The sequence below is a fragment of the Gorilla gorilla genome, chromosome 3 (assembly GCF_029281585.2).
Source record: "Gorilla gorilla gorilla isolate KB3781 chromosome 3, NHGRI_mGorGor1-v2.1_pri, whole genome shotgun sequence".
NCBI classification, from domain to species: Eukaryota; Metazoa; Chordata; class Mammalia; order Primates; family Hominidae; genus Gorilla; species Gorilla gorilla.
The window spans coordinates 185,724,021-185,749,301 of record NC_073227.2 but is presented as its reverse complement, the minus strand read 5'-3'; the positions used below and the strand labels follow the sequence as shown (position 1 = coordinate 185,749,301).

Genomic DNA, 25,281 nt, shown 5'->3' with positions numbered 1-25,281 from the left:
CATGACAAAAATTTGCAGAAAAATAACTTTAAAACTATGTGAAATAATAGAAAGTCTACAGATTGGCCACTAATCTCAGTTTGGTCTTTTGCTAATAGGGGCTTTCCTCACTTTTACGAAGCAGAAGCAGAAGCTTCCAATTCAGGATCCAGACATTTTGGCATTTTTTTCCTAACAATTTAACTGGAAACCTTGGTGCCTGTGGCTTTTGGCACCCGCAGAACTATGTTGTGAAGTATTAGCTCAGCATGCCCAATAGTTTAGCCACACGCTACGGAAATAGCTGGGGTGACCAAAATGTAAACCCATCTCTAATTACTGAAGAATTAGAAATGAACACAGTCTTCATGACATTCTCTAAGACTACACTGTTTTAGGCATACATACCCGAATGTTGAACTTCTCTGCGACCAAAAGACATTTAATTTATGTTCAATCAAACCTAGTTAATTACAAACACAACTTTAAGGTAGTTAAAGAAACCCTCAGTTGAAAATGATGTAGCTGATGCGCTGGAGTTTTTTTTTTTTTTTTTTCCTGTTTAGTGGATTCCATTCTCAATATTATTTTACATTTTTTCCAGGTTGAGAGGCCATTTTTTATTCACAAAGAGTTTATGGTTATAGTAAACATGGTGGATCATCAGTATCTGTCTATGTTTGTTCAAGGATGCCTGAATTTAGATATGAGGGTTAACTTGGCAACTTGCCCACGATCACATAGTTAATTCTGAGTCAGTTCCCATTTTCACACTCACCCCTGTCTCAGGCATGTGGATGGAGAACCTGAGCCATGATCATGCTCACCGAGCTCTTCCTGCCTCTTCCTCTCCTTGGGCACATTGCTTCTGGGAATTTCATTTTCCTTATCTCCAAAGTAGACATAGCATTACTTCCCTGCTTTACAATGTGGTCACAGGGATGAAAGGAGGCTTAAATATGTTAAGTGCTTGGCATACAGTGAACACTCAAAATATTATTTTTGTGCTATAGATATCATCAGTTCTTATTTTTGCAGACAACCCAAATTGTGTGCCAAGGGAATAAATTTTTCATCGAGTCATCACATATAACTCCCTAAATGTGTGCTGGTACTATCAAATCATTTTGTATATTATTAGAGGTGTATATTAAACTTTTGTTTTGTGCTTAATGTTGATTTTGGAGAAGAATGAGGTGGCATTGCAAAAAAAAATTTTTTTTTAAATCTATTTACCTGGGTACAATTTGTAGCTTCCCTACTTGATTTTGCCTCACTACTCTTGAGTGCTGAAAGGTTTATGTTTATTTATTTATTTATTTTTAAATAGAGATGAGGTCTCACTATGTTACCCAGGCTGATCTCAAACTTCTGGGCTCAAGCCATCCTCCTGCCTTGGCCTCCCAAACTGCTGGGATCACAGGCGTAAGCCACTGCATGTGGCCAGGTTTATGACTTTGACTCTGGTTTGTGAGGCCAGCTTTGAAAAAATGGTAGGGATCTTCTTAAACAACAAACATGCTTATTGCTGTCTGATTAATATAGAATCACAGCAGTGGCAATTTTTCTTTATGAACAGATATCTTTCTGTGCTGTAGTGCTGTAGGGCCTTTGGCCACATTGACACAGTTGGACAACAGCAATATATGTAATATCTAAATGAATTCTTAACAGACATCAAGTTTTAAAACCTAAGACTTTCTAAAATTATAAAGTTGATTCTAATCTGGACTGGGGATCTGCCAGCCTTGGGCTTACTTTCTCTAAAGCTCTGTGCATCATGGACAAAGTCACCAAGACTGTTCACCTGGCAGTTACAGCTATTCTGGAAGGGAGTGTCTGGCATGGGGATGCTGGATAGCTACTGTTTGTCAAGAGGCTGGACACACCTTTGATGAAGGATCATTACCTTCCCAGAACATCCTTATAATTCCCTGATGGGTCACTTACATTTTATCACTTCCTACTGGTCATTACACCAGACAACTTTCAAAGACAGGGCCTAGTGTGCAGGTGGACAGCAATATGATTCAGTCAGGAAAGAGCAGCTACTGCCGCGTCACTATGTGCTACCTCTAGAGATATAAAGAGACTGTTATACTAATCTCTTCTAAACTGATACTACAGCTTCACAATGGTAAATTTAAAATCTAAAGAACAACGAAATAGGTGCAAAATGATTCTATATAATTTAAGAAAATACAAGGAAGCAGTGGTCTGGGTAACACAAAAAATGGAAATACACCACGCCATTTATATTTGACTTTGGCATGCAGAATATAATTACTTCTGCCCCGAGGGTATGCCTATCCTGGTCATGTTTTGTTTGACAGACATTAAAATCCGTTTTCAATTCATGAATATATCAAACCTGAACATTACAGAAAGTTGATCAAATATACATTGAAGACCATCATGAAAAGCCTGTCTACATTGATTTGCGTTATTCTGAATTAATTTGTGCTTCATGTCACTGAGTTTTCAAGAAGGAGGTTTATGAATATTCCATATATTATCTTTGTGTGTAAATCAGCCTGTGATTCTGCTCATATACAAGTCCATGAGATCCTAATGAGTATTTCTGAGGATTTTAGATTTAGTGTAGCATTATAACAATACCTGCCTCATAGGCCTAATCTTAGGATTAAGTTATTAATATAGATAAAGCAACATGAACTATTATTAGGTAAAAAGTGGTAGGAAGAGCTATAGAATGAGTAAGATGATGTATAATGCTCATGAAATGTGAAACTCGTATGTCGAGCTTCTCTAAAGAAATAAGCTCTAGGTATTTATTAATTTATCCAGTAATGAGTTACTGAAAACCGCCTATTTCCCAAATAGTGTTCTAGGTGCTGGGATGAGCAGTGGTTAAACAGACCAAATCTGCATTATGGAGCTTACATTCTAGATGACATGCAAAGAGTGATTTCTTATTATCTTTAAAACATGCTTTTGTTAGTTTGCTATTTTATTTTCAGCCATTCAAGGAAAGGCTTTACACAGGGATGAAGAATTGTATTTTTATGTGAATAGGAATTACCATCCTGTACTTTCCTACCTGTATTACCTCTCCTCTGAGACTCTAAACTTTAAGGGCAAGACTGGTAATTGGCTAATTTTTCATCTGTGCCCATGCCTCTACAGTGCCTTCTTGCAAACAGCATGTAAAATAGTATACTTGCTGAATGGTCAACCAAGTCAAGTAACAAATCATGGAACTCTAGTTCCTTATTTTATAGTCTATTTTCCTACTCATATAAACATAACCAATAGTACAAGGTGATGAAGATAAGCACCAAATTAGTGAAATATTAAAATGCTCTATGAAAGTTCCACAGAGAGGGAGTTCATTTTGGGTTAGACTGATTAAAGAAGAGAGAAAATGACTTATTTGAAGAATACGTAAGATTCAAGTAGAGGGGGAGGAGGGGATTATTGGTGGACAGGTGGACATTTTCTACTTGGAACAATAAGAATGATCAAAAGCCTTGGAAATTTTCATTTTATTCTGCAGGCAATGGCCAATTAGTGAAGGTTTCTGCCTGGGAGATTGACATGTAGTTTAGGTGAATTGCCACCAGCCTTGCAAAAAAGAACAAAACAGAATGCAAAGTATTGGAGTATATCACCTATAGAGAGGCTGAGTTTATGAACCTTTCATTTCAACTGCACACACGTGGGTAAATGTGTTGTAGGTGAGGGAGCAGATCTGGAAAAGGGTTTTACTGAAAAAAGTTCCAACATCCCTGAGCTAGAGCCCCTAATGAGATTCTTTTCTAGTGAGCCATTATCTCTTTTCTCCATGCCAGAAATAGTTGTAATCCTACTAAGCAACTATATTACTTTTTATCATATCCACACCAGTTTGTCATATATAGGGACCAGATTGTGTTTTGTCAAAGACACACACACAAATGTGTGCGCACAAGTAAGCAGGTTGATTTTATTCAAGCTATTACTATAGGGAGAGCACCTCAAATCCAGAGATCAAAGTAGCTTGGCAGGGTAGTTTTACTGCAGAATTTTATAGGCAGGAGTAGAAAAGTTACAGGTAAGATGATTTATAGTTGGGATTGTTTTGCTATCAGGAGAAGTCTCAAATAGCTGTAATGCAAATGTTTAGCTCTATCTATCTGGCTAGTTTCAGAAGGACAAACAGTTCAAATCTCAGCTAAATCATTCATGAGACAAAGAACAAGGAGTTGAAAGGTCTGTGTCTGTTCTTGTCTGCAGCTTCAGGCAAAAGAGGAAAGGTCTGTATTTGTCTAAGGCTCAGGTAAACAAGGGAGTCTTCATGGGTCTTAGGGAAGTCAGGAGAAAGAGTGGACAGTGAGTCTTATCTATGTCATAAGGGGAAAGGTAGTTCTTTTCCTTAAGCCATTTCCTGGAAAATAAGAGTGGGGAGATTTCAGAAAATAAAAGGTTGGTGGAATTTCTGGACTATACCTCCTTTCCAGAAGCACAGAGCTCAGATAAAGTTCGGTGTTGTCAGTTTTCTCCTCTGGGCTGGCTTTAAAGAAAGAAAAGACCCAAATGTCTGGCCCATTTCCTACAAGTAAGTAGATTTAAGAGCATGCCTCCAGCTAGTTCCTTGGATGATAACTGATGTTGGCTAACACTGTTGAGGATATCATTCTGTAACAGGTAATTTCTTTTTAATCTGAGAATAAATGGTACTGGAATGGATCAATTAAAGAGAATTTACTTGAGCCAGGGCAAAATTTAATATAAAATAGCAAAACAAAAACAAAAAACAACTTTGAATGAAACTTTATATTGAAACTTGAAACTAAAAATAATGAAAATAAAATTATGTTACTCATTTAATAAAATACAGTTTGTAATTGCAACTCAAAGTTAATTTTAGACAAATAATGGATGAGATGTTGATGTGGGTGGGTTGGGGAGCATCACTTTTCTGACACATTTGCATCATAGCTCCATACAATACTCTCCTTGTTACTTGTGATTTTCATAGCACAATTCTATAGAGGATAACATTAGCAAAAAATATTCAAAGCATCATTAATTTTCTGAGATGTCTTTCACTTCTTTGGCATTCACTTCACACTATTTTGGGGTGCTTATGTACCCATCTCTTCTTTATTGGATAGGTGGTCTAATTCTATTAAGCACTCATTTGTCAGTGGCTTTGCCTGAGGGATTCCAGTGGCCCTAACTTTACCTTCCCTTACATCAGATTTTTATCTTTTGTGACATGTGTGATGTCACCTTGCAATTGATTTGTGTGGAATGTATTGTATTGCTAGATATTTAAAACAAAGACATTGACCCAGTGTATGGATTAAGTGAATACAAGTTGTATTGGTTTTGTAATAAATATTTTTCATGATGATGAACCTTTTTTTTTTTTTTTTTTCTTGAGACAGAGTCTCGCTCTGTTGCCCAGGCTGGAGTGCAGTGGCACAATCTCAGCTCACGGCATGCTCCACCTCCTGGATTCATGCCATTCTCCTGCCTCAGCCTCCCAAGTAGCTGGGACTGCAGGGGCCTGCCACCACGCCTGGCTAATTTTTTGTGTTTTTAGTAGAGACGGGGTTTCACCGTGTTAGCCAGGATGGTCTCGATCTCCTGACCTTGTGATCCGCCCGCCTCGGCCTCCCAAAGTGCTGGGATTACAGGCGTGAGCCACCGCGCCCAGCCAGATGATGAACCTTATTGCTCTATCTAAATTTCTAATCACGAAGACTCCCAAGAAGAAGACTCCACTAACAGTCACCCTTTGGCATTTTATATGATTTATTTTATTTAATTCTCACTTCAACTCTGCAGGAAAGGTACTATTATTATCCCCAAAACATGGATGAGGGAATGGAGGCTGATAAGGTTTGGCTGTGTCCCCACCCACCCAAATCTCATCTTGAATTACAGTGCTCATAATCCCCACATGTTGTGGGAGGGACAAGGTGGAGGTAATAGAATCATGGGGGCAGTTACCTCCATGCTTTTCACCTGATAGTGAGTGAGTTCTCACAAGATCTGATGGTTTTATAAGGGTCTTTCCCCCAATTTCGCTCATTCGTCTTCTTCTGGCCACTAAATGAAGAAGGACGTATTTGCTTCCCCTTCCACCACGATTGTAAGTTTCCTGAGGCCTCCCCAGCCATGCTGAACTGTGAGTCAATTAGACCTCTTTCCTTTATAAATTACCCAGTTTTGGGTATGTCCTTATTAGCAGCATGAGAACAGACTAACACAGAGGCTTTGAGAAGTTGTATGATTTTTTGAAAGGCAGAATTACCCAATGGCAGAGCCAGGACATGAATCCAGAAGTGACTAATCACAAATCTGTGCTCTGTGCTGAAATAGTATGCCAGCCTCCTTCTCCCTACCAAGTTCACCCATTTTTTCCTACCCTAATTTTTCCTTTTGCCTGGATGTCCTTATCTACTTATTAAAAATTAAGTTGTATCTTGTTATATCTTTTTAGTCAATTTAAGCCCTTTGCAGAAAGAAAGAGAAGTATATATGCTTTTTTTTTTTTTTTTTTTTTTTTTTTTTTTTTTTTAAAGCCAAGTGTCTTTTTCAAGGTTATCTGAAGAGAAAGTGTGCTGGTTATGCACACTCCAGATTCTGGAGTCCTATAAGCTGGAGATTAACTTCTGGCTCTCTGTCGTATTAGCTGAGTGATCCATGGTAAAGTTTAAAACTTCAGTGTCCTTGCTTGTGAAATAGTGATGTTATTATTACTCATCTCATGGGATTGTTTTAAGATTAAACACAATAATGCCTCTAAAGTGCTTCGCGTTCTGCCCTTTTCATGGAAGGCTCCTGATACGGTTTGGATCCGTGCTCCCTCCCGAATCTCAGGTTGAAATGTAATACCCAGTGTTGAAGGTGGGGCCTGGTGAGAGGTGATTGGATCGTGGGGGCAGTTTCTCATGATTTAACACCATGCCCCTTGGTGCTATCGTCATGGCAGTGAGTTCTCATGAGATCTGGTTGTTTAAAAGTGTGTAGCACCTCCCCTCCCCCTTCTCCCTCTTCCTGCTGCTTTGGCCGTGTGAGATGCCTCACTACCCCTTTCCCTTCCACCATGATTGGAGGCTTTCTGAGGCTTTCACAGAAGCAGAAGCCACTAGGCTTCCTATACAGCCTGCAGAACTATAAACAAATTAAAATTCTTTTCTTTATAAATTACCCAGTCTCAGGTATTTCTTTATAGCAGTGCAAGAATGAATTAATATAGCTCCTGATAAAAATTTCCATTATTTTTTATGCTTACAGGCAAACAAGATAGTCAGTAAACAGTGTACTAAACTGGGAAAATCAGCCCTGCTTCATTCTAATTTCCACTATAGCTAAGTAATTTCATTTTAATCAATTTTTAAGGCACCAAAATGAGACAACCATTTTTCCAGGTTGAGTGGATTCTTTTTTAATTTTTAATTTTTGTTTTTTGGGACAGAGTCTTTCTCTGTCACCCAGGCTGGAGTGCAGTGGCGCAATCTCAGATTACTGCAACCTCCGCCTCCCGTGTTCAAGTGATTCTCCTGCCTCAGCCTCCTGAGTGGCTGGAGCTACAGGTGCGTGCTACCAAGCCCAGCTAATTTTTTTTTTTTTGTATTTTTAGTAGAGACAGGGTTTCACTGTGTTAGCCAGGATGGTCTTGATCTCCTGACCTCGTGATCCGCCTGCCTCGGCCTCCCAAAGTGCTGGGATTATAGGCTTGAGTCACTGCGCCCAGCAAGTGGATTCTTTAAAATTTATGTCGAAGATGGAAAGAACCAAGGTAGAAGTAACCTGGGTTCCAAGATTTTATTAAGTGCCACGTCAGCCTTGAACTCACTACCTCCGGGCTTCCTGTCCTGGTGAGGGAAATACATTATTATGTAGTTAAAGTAACTGCTATTTTGGTTTTACTCTTTCTTTTAGCCAAACCCATTTTAAACTAACACAGTGGAAACAATTGTGAGCAGGAAAAAGATTTTATGGATTCCAATTATGTTTCGCAATCTGCAAGTCAGCATGAACTGGAATGTCTATTTACTGCGGCTTTTTGTTTCCTAGTTATGATAGTGTTGTATGTCTATAAGATAGAATAGTCTTTTAATTCATAGACAGCGCTTATTTTATAGTCAAGAATTGATGGGATTGGGGATAAGCTAGGAAGCACAAATGCAATTTGCTTTTTATGATTTTATCTTATTTTCTATGAATATCCATAATTTCCTAATCGTATATTTATACACACTTATACACAAATAAATATAAATTTTTGGTTCCCAAATGTATCATTTCCCCAGTTATCAATTTTGTCTGAAATGTGGTGGGCCCTGAACTATGGGCCCATAGTTACCATGTGGTAAGCGTGTGGTGGGCACAATCCTTTAAATTATATATTTCTCTTATTAACAATTGTTTTCACTGGCAATGAGGAAAAAAATGTGGTACTGGGTTTTTAAAAGACTTCTACATAATTTTTTTAAATGTTTGGGCTTTACCAAGAACTCATTAAAAAATTCTAATCCTTTTCCTTTCTATGTATAGTTGAATGAACACACATACATGCCACAAAACAAAAACAAAGTTATCCTCACACACAGGATAGAAACCAAACCAAATCCCAACACACGGCAAGATGATAGGCAGGGAAAAGGACACAGTAGCCACAAAGAGCTTTTTTCTTTTTGTCTTCTTTTACCTTCATTACTGTCATCCGGAGTAGTGTAGATGGAAGCCAGGGTAAATAAGGAAAAGATAACAAAAGCCAATAAAATGAATGCCATTTCCAAGTTGGTGTAGGGAAGCTCCATGAACCACCATCGAAAACTTCTTCACCTACAATAGGAATAAAACATGGGCTCAGCATACTCTAATCCAGAGACAGCTTGCTCAGCAATGATTTATTTTAGAATTCAACATGTGTGAGATTTGCTAAAGCTTGTTAAAATACTTCTGTGTACCTGAAACAATGTATTTGGCAGTGGCAAGAATGGACTGTGCTCTTGTTGTTTTGAAATTTGGCATACAATTTCACTGTGTAGATTGGAAGAGAGCCTAGAAATGTGAATGGTAGAGTCAATTTACCTTTACACAGCTTTGTGAGTTTTTTGACACAACTCTGGGAATAAAGACAAGGTATGCTGACATGCAATGAGCACTTAAACGGGGCCAGGCACTTGAAAAAGCTTGAGCTATTACCTCCTTTAATCCTCATAATAACGCTGTAAGTGAGGTACCAGTATTGTCTCCATTTCATAAATGAAGGAACTGAAGCACTAAGATGTAACTTACCTTAAGTTATAAATCTAGTATATGGCAGAGGTGAAATGCCAACTCTGGCAATCTGGTTACAGAATCCTCACTCTTAATCAATATACTATACTGACACTCGACTAACCAACTAACCAACCAACCAACCAACCAGCCAATCAATCCCAAACCCACCATAATGGTTACGATCATGTTTTGCAAAAGCATTATGTGGATTGATTGGAGAGGAGTTTTTTTTTTTTATAATTTAAGTTTTAGGGTACATGTGCACAACGTGCAGGTTTGTTACATATGTATACATGTGCCATGTTGGTGTGCTGCACCCGTTAACTCATCATTTAACATTAGGTATATCTCCTAATGCTATACCTCCCCCCTCCCCCCACCCCACAACAGGCCCCGGTGTGTGATGTTCCCCTTCCTGTGTCCATGTGTTCTCATTGTTCAGTTCCCACCTATGGGTGAGAACATGCGGTGTTTGGTTTTTTGCTCTTGCGATAGTTTGCTGAGAATGATGGTTTCCAGCTTCATCCATGTCCCTACAAAGGACATGAACTCATCATTTTTTATGGGAGAGGAGTTTTTATGTTAGGTGGTAGAAGATACAATGGGTTAAGCAAAGGATAATAGAAAGAATTTAACGTCAAGATGAGAGCTTAGTCTTTTTGCAAATGATATTAGAAGATGAATATAAGGTCCTTAGTAGTATGGAGACATGATGAAGCAGTATTTTGCGAATATTAATGGCATCTCCATGTACAGGAGAGAATGAAGGAAGAGAATGGTAACTGGAAAAAACTCAGAGTGAGTTTTAGCTCTGTGTCAGGATTTTAGCAGGAAGGATAGAGAGGAAGGGATAAAACTCAGAGCCGATTTGATGGAAGGGCAGAAGGATCTTGGTAGCTTGTTGGCCATATGGGGTGCAGAGGGTGCCCCAACATTAAAATGAAGTTCAGGGAGAAAGAAGGGAGACAAAGATCACTGGGAAAAAGAGGCCCCCAGAATCATGTGTGAAATCGGTGGTAGAGAATATTAATTCCTCAAACTTCATTGTGGTTAGTAGAGATGCTGATGCACTCTCACATATTCGGCCATTCATCAATATTTGGAAAATGAATTGATCAAGCTTCTGCTTCTTCAGAGAATATGAAGACTATTAACTCTGCTAAAGCAGCTCAGAGAATACGGTTATTTTTACCTTCAGTTTTCTGTGAGGACTCTTTCCTGAAGAAAAAATAAAAATAAAAACAGAAAAATTTGTGCCATCTAGTGGTTTTTAAGTGCTATAGGTCGGAGAAAGAAGGATGAATTGCCCACACTCTCTAAAGATGTTTCATTATACATATGTAGTACCCTGTGCTCATGCAAAATGGTTTCTCCTATTTTCCAGTTTTGTGCTACGCCTAGAATATCAACAGATTTTAAGGTAGTTGTCTTTGAGAGGAGGCAGCTGTTAATGTTTTCTGGACACATAGCTCATGTGTGGTGAGTTCCTGCCTCCTTCCCTTCCTCTGGCAACCTGGTTACAGAATCCTCACTCTTTTTTTTTTTTTTTTTTTTGAGATGGACTGTTGCTCTGTCGCCCAGGCTGGAGTGCAATGGTGTGATTTCGGCTCACTGCAACCTCTGCCTCACGGGTTCAAGCAGTTCTCTGCCTCAGCTTCCTGAGTAGCTCCTTCCTTCCTCTCTCTCTCTCTTTCCCTCTCTTTCTTTCTCTTCTTTCTCTTTTCTTTTCTTTTTTTTTTTTTTTGTGACAAAGTCTTGCTCTGTTGCCCAGGCTGGAGAGCAATGGCATGATAACAGTTCACTGCAGCCTCGGCCTTTTAGGCTCAAGCAATTCTCTCATTTCAGCCTCCAGAATAGCTGGGGGCTACAGGCATGCACTGTTACGCCCAGCGAATTTTTTGATTTTTTTTTGTAGAGACAAGGTCTCATTATGTTGCTCAGGCTGGTCTCAAACTCCTGGGTTCAAGCAATCACCCACCTTGCCTCCCAAAGTGCTGAGATTACAGGCATAGCTACCGCATCTGGCCCTGTGATGAGTTATTTCTAGCTCACTACCCTAGATGCTGTCATTCTAGGCAAATAAACGCAAAATAATGGTCTTTGAATTGTCAGTAGAAATTGAAAGCTGGGGGAAAAGACACAGTGGGATAATAGATATTGTCAGACATCTATGATTATGGAACTTGGAACCTGACTACCTTCTTGTCAAATGCTCAGGGCACAGAGCCCTTGACCAGGAGCTCTCCACAACTATGCCCTAAATTCAAGAAGAGGTGATTTCTGCATAAATAAACCAGCCAAGAGTTATTTTCTAAATGCAAAGATGATGCTTCTGGTGCCTACACTGTTCCCATTCTTGCGTATCCTTGATGGAGCATCTGAAGAACAGCTGGTTGTACAGCCTGCATTTCTTCCTGGGTTGTGTATCTGTAGTCTGTTCTCTGGACATTTTCTCCATCTTAGCTTACTTGGTGCAAAAATGTATCACTTGTTCCCCACAGCTTCTCTAAGGGTTAGGACCAACTGAAATTATTATCTAGTAACAGATAGTAGGTAAATCATATTATTTTTGTATGAAAAAAATTAATGTAACTCCTTTTATCATATATTCTATCACATTTAAGCTTATCTAAGCTTAGTTAAGTTAAATCATTTACTAGTGACTAAAGCATGGTTACCTTGATATGTCATTATTTCTTAGATAATTTAGGAAACAGATTAAATTCAGATGGTCATTAGACTATCCCGACCCTAACATTCTGTATTGCTACTATCCTTTAGCATCGCGAAGGGAATGATCTTTATAAATGTAAATCAGATCCACTCCTCTTCTACTTAACTAGCCAATGGCTTCCCTTGGAATAAAATTCAGACTCCCAGTTCTTCCCTACTAGGCCCCCATCACCTACCCCATATCCCGTCTGTTGGTAGCATGTGTGACAGTTTGCATGCTCCTGCACTGACCTTGCTTGTGTTCCTTGCCCTGCTAAGCTCATCCTGTCTTCCTCCTGCCTGAGAATCTCCTCTACATTCTCATTTGTCTACTTTCTCTGTGTCTTCTCTTCAGTTCAAGCACCACCTCCCCACAGAGGCATTTCTTGACTTCTAATCTAAGCCAGGTTCTCAGCAGTTTTATTTTCATCACAGCTATTCTCCATTGCATTTTTCTTCTTTTTTTTTTTTGAGATGGAGACTCACTCTGTCACCAGGCTGGAGTGCAGTGGCACGATCTCAGCTCTCTACAACCTCCGCTTCCCGGGTTCAAGCGATTCTCCTGCCTCAGCCTCCCGAGTAGCTGGGACTACAGGTGTGTGCCACCACGCCTGACTAATTTTTTGTATTTTTAGTAGAGATGGGGTTTCACAATGTTGGCCAGGATGATCTCAATCTCCTGACCTCGTGATCCGCCTGCCTCAGCCTCCCAAAGTGCTGGGATTACAGACGTGAGCCACCGTGCCTGGCTACATTTTTTTGTTATTGTTTGTCTGTCTTTCCCCATTAAAGTTCTATGAAAGCAGTCTGCTTTGTTTATCTCCGTACCTATAGGGCTTAGAAAAATGACGGGCATATAGTACATTTTCCCATAAGTATTAATTGAGTGACCATAAACGAGTGGATGCAAGCAGCACTGAAGAAGGCAAGTTGATGCAAAAATCTGAATTTCACAGCTGTGAATGGAAACTCTGGATTGAAGATGTATTTGGAAATCTCAGCGGCATCAAGCACTCTATTACTTGAGAAAATCCCACCTAGAGGACAAGAAGTATATTTTGAAAATGGCTTTAAGGTTTCCATAAAACAGGCAGCATGGTTGGGATTGATGGTTTCTTTTGCTGCTGTTATTGCCCTCACGGGGGAGATGTGTTTCTTTTCCTTTGTTACTTTATTTTTCTGTCTCATGGCTGCTGACCGAGCTCACTGCTCTCTTTGTGCACCATCCATTCATTCTCTTGCGGCTCCCTTGAGTGCTGTTATGATTGCTTGGGGACAGCATGGAACATGCTCTTCTTATTGGGTCTCCTTCCTATTGTAGATGCTGTGTGCATGAATCAAGGGCCAAAGGGACTAGGTAAAATGACTGCCTTCATCTAAAGAAAAATCTGCCAGAGTAAAAATAAAGGGCTTATTTACAGGAAGTAAAAATAAAGGGCTTATTTACAGGAAGTAAATGCACTTTTCTGGGCAGTGGGAATTTAGTGTTTTGAATTCTTACAGCCTGCTACATTAGAAAATTATGGGCTGAAAAAAATCTGTGAGATACTGCAGTGCCCACTCCCCCCTTGCCTTCAAAGGCCTTGTGGAAAAAGTCTAAAGGCTACTAACCAACGTGCATGCCACTTCTGTTGCTTCCTGGATTTATCTGCCTTTTTTTTTTTTTTTTTTTTCCTGAGACAAAGTATCCCTTCCTTCTTTAAAAATTCTGAACAAGACTCACCTGCTGCATTGAATGCTTATCTAATTTAAATAATCTGAAACCAATGGCACTTTTTTCTGTTTTATCTGTAGGAGGGTGGTTCTGTCATGGTGTAAGTCCTGTCTACTAAACAAAGCCTTGAATTATCCCGTCCATCTGTGAAATGCCAACAATGCTCATTAGTCTCTGCATATGGTTTCTGAATTATGTATTCACCTTGAAGGCTCATACAGGCAGAAAACTGTTTTTCTTATTTACTCCCTGACACCAAGTACTTGGCAAATCACGCTTGCTGAATGACAAATGATGTGTTCCAGCTCCTGTCAATGCTGTTCCTACTTGACATTTCAACCTGCTACATGTCTCTTTGATTTTCTCAATCTTTCTTTTTGGATGGATCCTCTATCATGTTGCCTTCCTCTGTTTCTTCGGGCAACTCCATGTTTCAAGTCTTCTTCTGGTCAAACTCTGAACAAAAAGCCATCTTGTCCTTGAGAACTTTCCTCCAAATAAAGTTTCAGGTTTGGAAAGAAAATCAAAAATCACCTTGTCCAGACACCATACAATGACTGAATTTTCCCTAAACTGTTTTGGTGAAATAGATGGCCAGCCTGAATTCCTCTAGTGATGAGGAACTCACTATCACTGGAGGCAATCTGTTTAATCTCTGGATAACCCTGCTCTTTAGAAAACTCTATATCAGCTAAAATTCTGTTCCTTTTAACTATTACCATGTGATTCCTAAATACAGAACTAAAAAGTTCTCCTTTTATGAGAGGGGTCCTCAAATATTTGAAGACCAGGAATTTGTCATGTTGCCTGGGCTTTCTTTCCTTTGTCTAGACAAATATTCTTCATATGACATAATTCTGTGTCCTTTGTCCCTTTTGATTTCTCTCCTTTACTTCCAAATCCCTCTAAAGTGGAGTAACCAAGCTGAAGGCAATATTTTGAATTAGGTTGACTGGATTCCAGTAAGGTAACAACAGCACCCACCACATTTTTTTCTTTTTTTTTTTTTGAGATGGAGTCTCGCTCTGTTGCCAGGCTGTAGTGCAGTGGCGCGATCTTGGCTCACTGCAACCTCCGCCTCCCGGGTTCAAGCAATTCTCCTGCCTCAGCCTCCCAAGTAGCTGGGACTACAGGCACACACCACTACGCTCAGCTAATTTTTGTATTTTTAGTAGAGACAGAATTTCACCATGTTGGCCAGGATGGTCTTGATCTCTTGACCTCATGATCTGCCCGCCTCGGCCTCCCAAAGTGCTGAGATTACAGGTGTGAGCTACTGTGCTCTGCCACACCCACCACATTTTAACTCAATGGTCTGCCAATGGTCTGGTTGCCAGTCAGGCCTCATTTAAAAAAACATATAGGGCAATCCATGCCTCCAATGATAGTGAGTTCCTCATCACTAGAGGAATTCAGGCTGGACAGCTATTTGACCAAAACAGCTTAGGGAAAATTCAACAATTGTTAGTTTTCAATTTATTTAATATCACTTTCTGAGTTTCTAAAGGATGATTTAAAAATTACAGTTATTAATTTTTGTGATTATAAATATACGATTATAAATAATATGTTGAAGAATTTTGGAAACTAAAGATAGATATAGCACTTCCTATCTACCATTATTTTTCTTATCTCACAGAATGTTTGAAGATTCCTTTGGCTTTACGTCAACCACAAGGTTTTTTCCCCCCAATTTTATTGAGGTATAATTGGCAAATAAAAATTGTATACAGTTAGGGTGTACAACTTGATTTTTTCATATATACACACACCCACTAGGTTAATAAGCAGGTGTTCTATGCCTTCTTTTAAATCTTTGGCAAAAACATTGCCTGAAACAAGGTTATCTTTTCCATAAGAACAAGCTAAATGTACTGTGATTGTTGAATTTGCTTAACCTGTAAGCTTAGGAGACTGATATTTAGAGTTTTAGGGAGGATCACATGTGAAATAAAGAACTTTGAACAGTGTCTGGCATTTGGTGAATGCTCAATCATACAGTCATTGAGATTCATCCCCCTTTCTGTGTCACTAGAAATTCTGAAGTTTAATTCACTATTGCAGATTTATTCTTTAAAAAGTTTTTTTCTTTAATTTTAGCCTGAATTTCTATTTGGTTCATTTTTAAAAATTCCGAGATGTAAAATGTCTTTTAAAAGACATTCTCATCCTTCCTGATGTACACTTTAGTTTTCAATTTAGTTAATAACACTTTCTGAGTTTCTAAAGGATGATTTAAAAATTCCAGTTATTAATTTTTTGTGATTATAGATAATATAACATACGGAAGAATTTTGGAAACTAAAGAGAATAGGAAATAGGAAATAAAATCATGGAAGGGTTTGTATTTTTATTTTGATATTCTCATTTAATGAATTGAATTATTGAGGCAATGGGCATTTATAAGGTTGAAAGAAGCATTGCCAAATTTGCAAGTCTCTAAGGTATAGGTTTACTAAAGTTCTTTTCCCCTTCATAAGGGTATATACACTGTATATAATGTTGTGAATAACTTTCATTTTTTTCTTTACGCCTTTTGTCTTTAACTAGATATTCATCCCCTAAGCAAAACAATTAGAATTCTTTTGTGCTTGAAAAATATCAGATCTCCAAAGTCACTTTAACTTGAGGTCATTAGAGCTTTATTTTTGCCCAAGGAGAGCATGAATTCAGGTATCTTTAGGTTTTCCCCTTTGCATGTTCTTCAAAGCGTTTCATTCTTCTAGGCAGAGTGGAATCATGTAAACTCACCCACAACTGTGTAGCTCCGATGCTTTCAATCTGATAGATGAAGTGTGCACTGAATATAAGCAAATGTTCTATACATTGTTTTATAGCAGCATTGTGGGCTCTGATTAGATACTGAATACGTTCTTTCTTTTTTTTTCTTTTTCTTTTTCTTTTTTTTTTTTTGAGACAGAGTCTTACTCTGTTGCCCAGGCTGGAGTGCAGTGGTGCGATCTTGGTTCACCTCAACCTCTGCTTCCTGGGTTCAAAAAATATATATATTTTAGTATTTTTAGTAGAGATGGGGTTTCACTCTGTTGCCCAGGCTGGTCTTAAACTCTTGACCTCAAGTAATCTGCCTGCCTCGGCTTCCCGAAGTGCTGGGATTATAGGTGTGAGCCACCACGCCTGGCCAGATATTGAATACTTTCAATCATTTGATTGAATTAAACATTTATTCGATCATCTTGGTTGAATTAGATATTTGTTAAAATAGAAGAAGGCTTTACTTAGAACATTATACCTTATTCCCAATTCCTTGACTTTCTATTGATGTTAGGTATATCTCCAGTCTTTAGAATCCCTAAAATTTTGCAGAGATTATTCTGTTTTTGCCCATGCTTGTTATCCATTTAAAGGAAGATATATTTATAGTCCCCTTTCAGTCATAAGCTTCACACCCCAAAGTTCCTATTTAAAGTTGCAAGCAGTTTCCCATTTCACAACCACTAGACCCTGTAGAGTGAGCTCTGTGTGAGCTTTGGGGGTGGTGGCATGTGGAGAGGTGAGGTGACTCTTTCACATTTCTCCTCCCTCCTGCCGACATTGGCTGAGCTAGCAGGAGCTCTGGAAGTGGGAGGCAACGCAAAGCATCAGAGACCTGATTTTTTATTTATTTATTTATTTTTTTGAGGTGGAGTCTCGCTCTGTCGCCCAGGCTAGAGTGCAATGGCAGGATCTCGGCTCACTTCAACCTCCCCCTCCCGGGTTCAAGCACTTCTCTGCCTCAGCCTCCTGAGTAGATGGGATTACAGGCACTAGCCACCACACCTGGCTAATTTTTTTTTTTTTTTGTATTTTTAGTAGAGATGGGGTTTCACCATCTTGGCCAGGCTGGTCTTGAACTCCTGACCTCGTGAGACACCCTCTTTGGCCTCCCAAAGTGTTGGGATTACAGGCGTGAGCCACAGTGCCCAGCCAGAGACCTTATTAAACTGAGTCTTATGAACAGGGTGGAGATTACCTGTTGCAATCCAGGTATAACTATGATGGTGGGCCACTGGGCTGCTGGACAGTAGAATTGACCCAACTCTTTGCAACTACAGACTCTACTGTAGGCATGAGGAATTGACTGTGGCTTCTTTTATAATGTGAAACAGTGTTGTAATTTCTATTTTGCTAGGTTTCAAAGGGCAGAAACTGTAACTACCTCGCCAAGGTTCAAAGGTGATTTATGAATTTTTTTAAGATAAGGATGAATGACTCAGTAACAGAGTTAAGATGATTATGTAAAGAATAAAAATCAATTCAAGAAAATTGTTCTATTTGTTTCCTAGAACTCTTAAATTGTTGATTTACTTCTTCATAGTAGAAAGACTATTTCTCTGATAAAGTTATGCTGTGGCATAAAGATAAATTATTAGTAAATCCTGTGATTTTCTTTTAAATGAAAAATTCACACTCAAATACTACTATATTTGAAAATACGGTTGGTTTCAAAATGGGAAGAATAACCAAGGCATTTAATTCTTTGGCTTAGAATGGCAATAAAATATTTATCATAGATGGACAACTGGCTTTGAGAAAATATGTAATATTTCTAAACTTTAAGAAACTTAAGAGATTTCACTGGACAAAGATCTCATGCATCCTTGGACTTGTACATACTATTTCTCAAACTTAATGTGTTTAAAACAGAATTCCTTCTTTGTCTCACCCCCTTTATTTCCCTTTTCATTGACAGTAGCTCCATGTTTCTAGTTGTTCAGGATAAAATCCTCAAAGTCATCCTTGACTCCTATCTTTCTTTCACAGTTAATATCCTCTTCTTTCAAGAAATCCTATTGGCTTTATCTTTTTTTTTTTTTTTTAGGTGGAGTCTCACTCTTCTGTCCAGGCTGGAGCATAGTGGCGTTATCTCAGCTCACTGCAACCTCCACTTTCCAGGTTCCAGTGATCCTCCCACCTCAGCCTCCTGAATAGCTAGGATTACAGGCACCCACCACCACACCTGGCTCATGTTTGTATTTTTTTTTTTTTAGTAGAGTTGGGGTTTCACCATGTTGGCCAGGCTGGTCTTGAACTCCTGACCTCAAGTGATCCACCCACCTTGGCCTCCCAAAGTGCTGGGATTACCAGCATGAGCCACCAGGCCTGGCCCCTATTGGCTTTATCTTCATCATACATTCAGAATCCCACCACTTCCATTGCAACCACCCTGATTTGAAGCACTACTACTCACAAGGTTTAATGAAATAGGGTCTTAACTGATCTCTCAATTTCTCCCTTTGCTTTTCTTTCTACCCTTAAGACAGCATTTTAAGATTGTAAGGCATACTACATTGCCTATCTGGTCAACACTCTATTATGGCTCCTATTTCACTCAGATTAAAAGCCAGTATCCTTGCAAATGTCCTGTTGGAAGACCCTAAATTATCTGGTCCTGCTTTGTCTCTGACTTTCTCTCCTACTTTCCTCCCCGTTATTTGCTCCATTCTAGGTGCACTATCCTCCTGGCTTTTGCTCCTTCACTCCAGGCATATTTCCACCAGAGGGCCTTTGTACTGGCTATTCTCTTTACCTGGAATGCGCTTCTCTGGAGACCTGAATGGCTTACCCTCTTACCTCCTTCAAGCCTTTGCTCAGACGTGTTACTTTCTCAGTGCGGTCTACTCTCACCATCATATTAAAAGTTGGAACTCCCCCCAGTCTCCTTAGCCTGCTTTGTTATATTTTTGCAAAGCAATTATTACCTTCTAATCTTTACTTATTTATTATATTTATTGTTTAGTATAATAGAATTTAAGCCTCATGAGGGCAAGGATTTTTGTGTGTTTTGTTTGCTGAGCCTAGAACAGTGCTTGGAATAATACCTGGCTAGATATTTAGCCAGGAGGAGCTCAATTAGTATTTGCCAATATGATTCAGTGAATGAATGAATGAATGAAGATCTAATGAAGTGGATACAGATTTGCCTGGTGGAATGATACCTCATTGATAGGGATATCTTTAGGTCACTATAAAAATAAATTTGATAGGGAGTTTAGTTAAATGGAAAAAGCTTACCCGTTCGAGTCATACCTGACTCTAGCCCCTGGCACTTACAGATATAGTTTTTGTATTTTTGACATAAGAATAATATCTATTCTCAGGGTTGTTGTGAGGATTAAATTAGTTAACATATGTAACATACCAAATAAAGTAACTGATACATTGTAGGACCTCACAAAATGATAGCTATTATTATTAGCAGTCTCCTTTTCCATGGAAAGATTGTGAGGAGCTCTCACAAGATGAGTGCATTCTATCAAACACTTAAGGAAAAAAAAGTTTACATAAAATCAGAAAATAGAGGCAGAGGAAATAATTCCTAATCATTTTATGAGGCCTGGATTACTTCTGATATCCAAAACTGGCAGGCATTACAAAAACAATAACAAAAGTAAATTGTGGACTAATATTCTTAATGTTCATAAACACAAAAATCCTAATAAGATGATAGCAAATGAAATCCAGCAATGTACATAAAAGGATACTATAATGAGTAAGCAGGGTTTATCCCAGGGTCGGCTTAACATTTGGAATTCAATCACTGTCATGTTCTCTATTAACAGAATAAAGCTGAAAAACTACATATATGAGGCAGGGCGGGGTGGCTCATGCCTGTAATCCTAGCACTTTGGGAGGCTGAGGCGGGCAGATCACGAGGTCAGGAGATCGAGACCATCCTGGCTAACACGGTGAAACCCAGTCTCTACTAAAAATACAAACAAACAAACAAAAAAAATTAGCTGGGCGTGGTGGCGGGAGCCTGTAGTCCCAGCTATGCTGGAGGCCGAGGCAGGAGAATGGCGTGAAACCGGGAGGCGGAGCTTGCAGTCAGCTGAGATCGTGTCAGGAGGCGGAGCTTGCAGTCAGCTGAGATCGTGTCACTGCAGTCTAGCCTGGGGGACAGAGCGAGACTCCGTCTCAAAAAAAAAAAAAAAAAAATAGAAAAACTACATATATGGTCATTTCCATAAATACTGACAAGGCATTTGAAAAAAATTAACACTCTTCATGATAAAAATGCCCAGAAAGTTGGGAATGATCTTCCTCAATTTAATAAAGGACATGTATGAAAAACTTAAAGCTAACACCATACTTAAAGGTGGACTGTTGAATCCTTTGCCCCTAAGCAACAATATTTACTTCAGTCATTTCTATCCAACTTATACTGAAGGCTTTAGCCAATGCAATAAAGTTAGAAATAAAAATTTAAAAGCCTAAAGATCACAACTTAATAAGTAAAACAAACTCTATTTTTAGATGATATGATTGTTTATGTAAAAAACCCTAAGAATTTTACAAGGTAACTACTAGAATTTAGTAACATCTTAGAATACAAAGTCAATATTGAAAAACCAATTGCGTTTCTATATATTGGCCTCAATAATTGTAAAATAAAACATAACAATTATATTTTAAAAGAATTCAATAATTTAAAAATAAATTAACAAAAATAGAGAAGATATATACACTTAAAACTACAAAACACTGCTGAGAGAAATAAAATATCTAAATAAATTGAGAGATATACCATATTTTATGGATTGGAAGACTCAATATTGTTAAGCTTCCCAGATTAACCTATAAATCCAAGGCAATTATAGTCATAATCTTATCATGCTTTTTTGTAGAAATTGACAAGCTGATCCTAAATTTTCTAAGGAAATGCAAAGGCTGCACCTAAACTTTTGAGAAAGAACAAAGTAGGAGGACTCATACTACCTGACTTCAAGACTTACTATAAAACTTTAGTAATCAAAAGAGTGTAGTATTTGTGTAAGTGGTGACAAATAGATTAGTAGCACTAAATAAAGGGTTCAAAGTTAAGATCGACCCTTTATGACATTTGATTTCCTACAAAGCTCCAAAGCAATTCAGTAATGAAAAGAAAATGTTTTTTTGAAAACAGTGGTGGAACAATGAGACATTTATAAGAAAAAAAAAGGAACTTCTGTTTCTGCTTCAGCAACATATGAAAAATAAATTCAACATAGTCTTAGAACTGAATGTAAAAGCTAAAACAGTAAGACTTCTAAAAAAAAGCATAGTGGAGTGTCTTTACAACTTAATGGTAAAAAAAAAGACTTTTTAAGATAGGACATGAAAATTAATAGCCAAACAAAAATTTGTAATTAGACTTTTCATCATAATTTAAAGCTAGTGCTCATCAAAATGCATCATTAACAAAATGAGTAGGCAAGGCTCAGATTGGGGAGAATATTAACAAAATGCATATTTGACGAAGAACTTGTATCAGCAATACATACTTACGAAAACTCCAACTCAATAACAAAAACACAATCCAAGTTTTAAAAAAATGGCCCAAATATTTGAATGGACATTTCACAAAGGAACATATGCAAATGACCAATAAACCTAAGAGAAAATGCTTAACAACATTCATCATCAGATACATGCAAATAAAATCACAATAAGATAGCATTGCCTAACCACTAACATAGCTAAAATCAAAGCCAAAACCCTAAGATTGGCAAAGATGTGTAGTAACTGAAATGCTCATACAATGTTAGGGTGTTAAAATGATACAATTCCTTTGAAAAAATCTCTGGAAGTCTTTTATAAAATAAACTATAACTACAGTATGACCTAGAAGTTCCACTTCTAGGTATTTACACAACAGACTGAAAACATATGTTCAGAGAAACACTTATCTCCCATAGCAGGCTTATTCATACTAGCCAAGAATTGGACAAAACTCAGGCGTCCATTGACAAGAGAATGGATACACAAATTACATATTTATATAATGGAATCCTACTCAACATTAAAAAGAACGATTTTGTGATACATACAAGACAAATGAATTTGAAGAAAACATTGAACATACATACTATGTAGAGAGGAAGATTGTTTACATCTGGAGGCAGGGGTAGAACTTGATTAGGTAGAAGGAAAGAGCATTCTAGATCTGGAGCCATATTGATGTTCTCTATATCCTTTTATTTGTTTACATTATTATTTTTTTTTTTTTGAGACAGAGTCTCACTCTGTCCCCCAGTCTCGAGTGCAGTGACGTGATCTCGCCTCACTGCAAGCTCTGCCTCCCAGGTTCATGCCATTCTCCTACCTCAGCCTCCTGAGTAGCTGGGACTACAGGCGCCCACCACCACACCTGGCTAATTTTTTTTGTATTTTTAGAAGAGACGGTGTTTCACCATGTTAGCCAGGATGGTCTCGATCTCCTGACCTTGTGATCTGCCTGCCCCAGCCTCCCAAAGTGCTGGGATTACAGGCGTGAGCCACCGCGCCCGGCCTATTATTACTTTTTAAAGTTTCCTTTTTAAAGAAATTTTACTTTAAGTTCTGGGATACATGTGCAGAGATGTTCTCTATATCTTGACGGGGGTTTGGATTACATAGATGTACATATCCATTAAAATTCATTGAATCATAACACTAACGATTGGTGCATTTCACTCTAATTGAATTTCATCTCAAGAAAATAGTTAAACAAGTATTGACTTCTAGTTAGTGATATACTTTCCTAAATGTTTGGGGGTAAAGTTTACTGAGGTCTTCAACTTTAAAAGGTATCATAAAAATAAAGAAGGTGAATCAGTGGACGTACAGAGAGATGATAATATGTAAAGAAGCCAATATAGAAAAATGCTAATTGTACAATCTACATGGAAGGCATTTGGATGTTCATGATACAAGTATTTCAATTTTTCTCTATGTTTGAACAATTTTCATAACAACGTGTTGGGAACTAAAAGCCTTTGCTACTACTGCATTCCAAAGAATTTTTTAAATTGTTGATGATGTAATTTCTAGTCTCTGTCCCACCAGAGACTGGTGTGAGACTGGGTGTGTTTTTTATATTTTATCACATGGGACAAAAGGCAAATCAATAACATCAGTTTCATTCAATTTCAATTTTCAAGGCATATCCCATAATATTTCAGCTCAGATTTGCAGGTTGAATATCTAGAACAACACAATGCTGGCCACAGATTTCCCTCCCCTCCCCTCCCCTCCCCTCCCCTCCCCTCCCCTCCTCTCCCTCCCTTCCCCTCTCCTCCCCTCTCCTTTCCTCTCCTTTCCTTTCTGTTTGAGACAGAGTCTCCCTCTGTAGCCCAGGCTGGAGTGCAGTGGCGTGGTCTCAGTTCATGGCAACCTCCGCCTCCTGGGCTCAAGTGATTCTCCTGCCTCAGCCTCCCGAGTAGCTGGGATTACAGGCACACACCACCGTGTCCAGCTAATTTTTGCATTTTTAGTAGAGACAGGGTTTCACCGTTTTGGCCAGGCTGGTCTTAAACTCCTGACCTCAAGTGATCTGCCTGCCTTGGCCTCCCAAAGTACTGGGATTACAGGCATGAGCCACCGCGCCCGGCTGTGGCTGTGGATGATAGAAAAATATTTCTAATTAAAGTAAATCATATGACTTCACTCAGTTCTTATACTTTTCTACTGCTGAAAATGTGGTACCATATTTTGGTGAAAGCAAGAAATAATTTCAAAGGAAATATTTTTAAGGGATGTAGTTAAATAATTATTTATTTTAAGTTTAAGGCTAAAAGCAGATAAATGACAGTATTTCCTCCTGGGTATTTCTAAAGGCTTTTAATAACATATATCTGATGATAGAAAAATATTTCTATCATACTCAGGAGGAAATACTGTCATTTATCTGCTTTTAGCCTTAAACTTAAAATAAATAATTATTTAACTACATCCCTTAAAAATATTTCTTTTGAAATTATTTCTTGCTTTCACCAAAATATGGTACCATATTTTCAGCAGTAGAAAAGTATAAGAACTGAGTGAAATCGTATGATTTAATTTAATTTGGTTAATTCTACCTTTGAATTAAATAAAAATATGTATTTTCTGGCTTTGGAAAAAAACAAAACTAGGACAAATAAACCAAACATAGCAAAAGAGAAGAAAAATATTCTCAGGGGGAGTTGTTCTACAAAACAGAAAATTTTCCTTCCTTCTTTAGCCATTTTTTTAACGTAAAAAAAAAATACCTCCAGGAAGGAACAATAAGTAAAATTTCTTAGCTGTGGCAGTTAAATATTACATTTCTAGTCCATATGAATTAGTAAAAAAAAAAAAAAAAGAGAGAGAGAGTTTTGAGGTAAATAAAATAGGTGATTTATAAAAACTTACCAGAAGCATTCCTGTCCCTGAGAGTGGCTAGGAAGGAACCCGTGAGTCTGATTCAAACACAGTCTTCAGTGTCTTGGGATTCGGGACTGAATGGCCTGTGTCTGTTAATGAACATTTTCACTGAACGCTACCAGGCCATGAAAATGTAGGCACTTCCTGATGCCACTTCACTAACCAAGGCTTACTAATGTCTTAGCTGGAGTTTTAATCAGGACTTGACTAAGAGGAATCTGTACCTCTAAAAAAGAAAATCTTCCCTTGTGAAGGATCAAGAAGGAAACAGGAAACTGTAATGAAACGTAGTTATTTACTTTTTCTGTCACCCAACCATCTGTAAATACCACTACTATACACAGTTCTGAGCAAACAAAGATTGTGCTTTGGCTGACAGTCAAGAAATTCAACAGGTGGTTTATAGGAGTGACGTGTCTGAACATAGGTCAATTTCTATAGTATGCTTTAATGTCTTTAATGATAACAGGCAAGCCGAACACGAGAGT

At 38.3% G+C, this 25,281-nt stretch overlaps 1 protein-coding gene across 1 annotated transcript in view; it reads right to left on the bottom strand.

Annotated features, from left to right (window-relative positions):
* The window catches only part of SMIM31 (small integral membrane protein 31), a 45,983-nt gene extending 20,921 nt beyond the window's left edge, over window positions 1–25,062 (bottom strand). Inside the window, exons 1-2 of the mRNA XM_031010375.3 lie at window positions 24,782–25,062; window positions 8,648–8,784 (exon numbers count right to left, since the gene is read on the bottom strand). Of these exons, the coding sequence (XP_030866235.2) occupies window positions 8,648–8,759 (112 nt within the window). The 5' untranslated portion in view covers window positions 8,760–8,784; window positions 24,782–25,062. The remainder of the gene's footprint in view (window positions 1–8,647; window positions 8,785–24,781) is intronic.
* Between the last annotated feature and the right edge of the window lie 219 nt (window positions 25,063–25,281).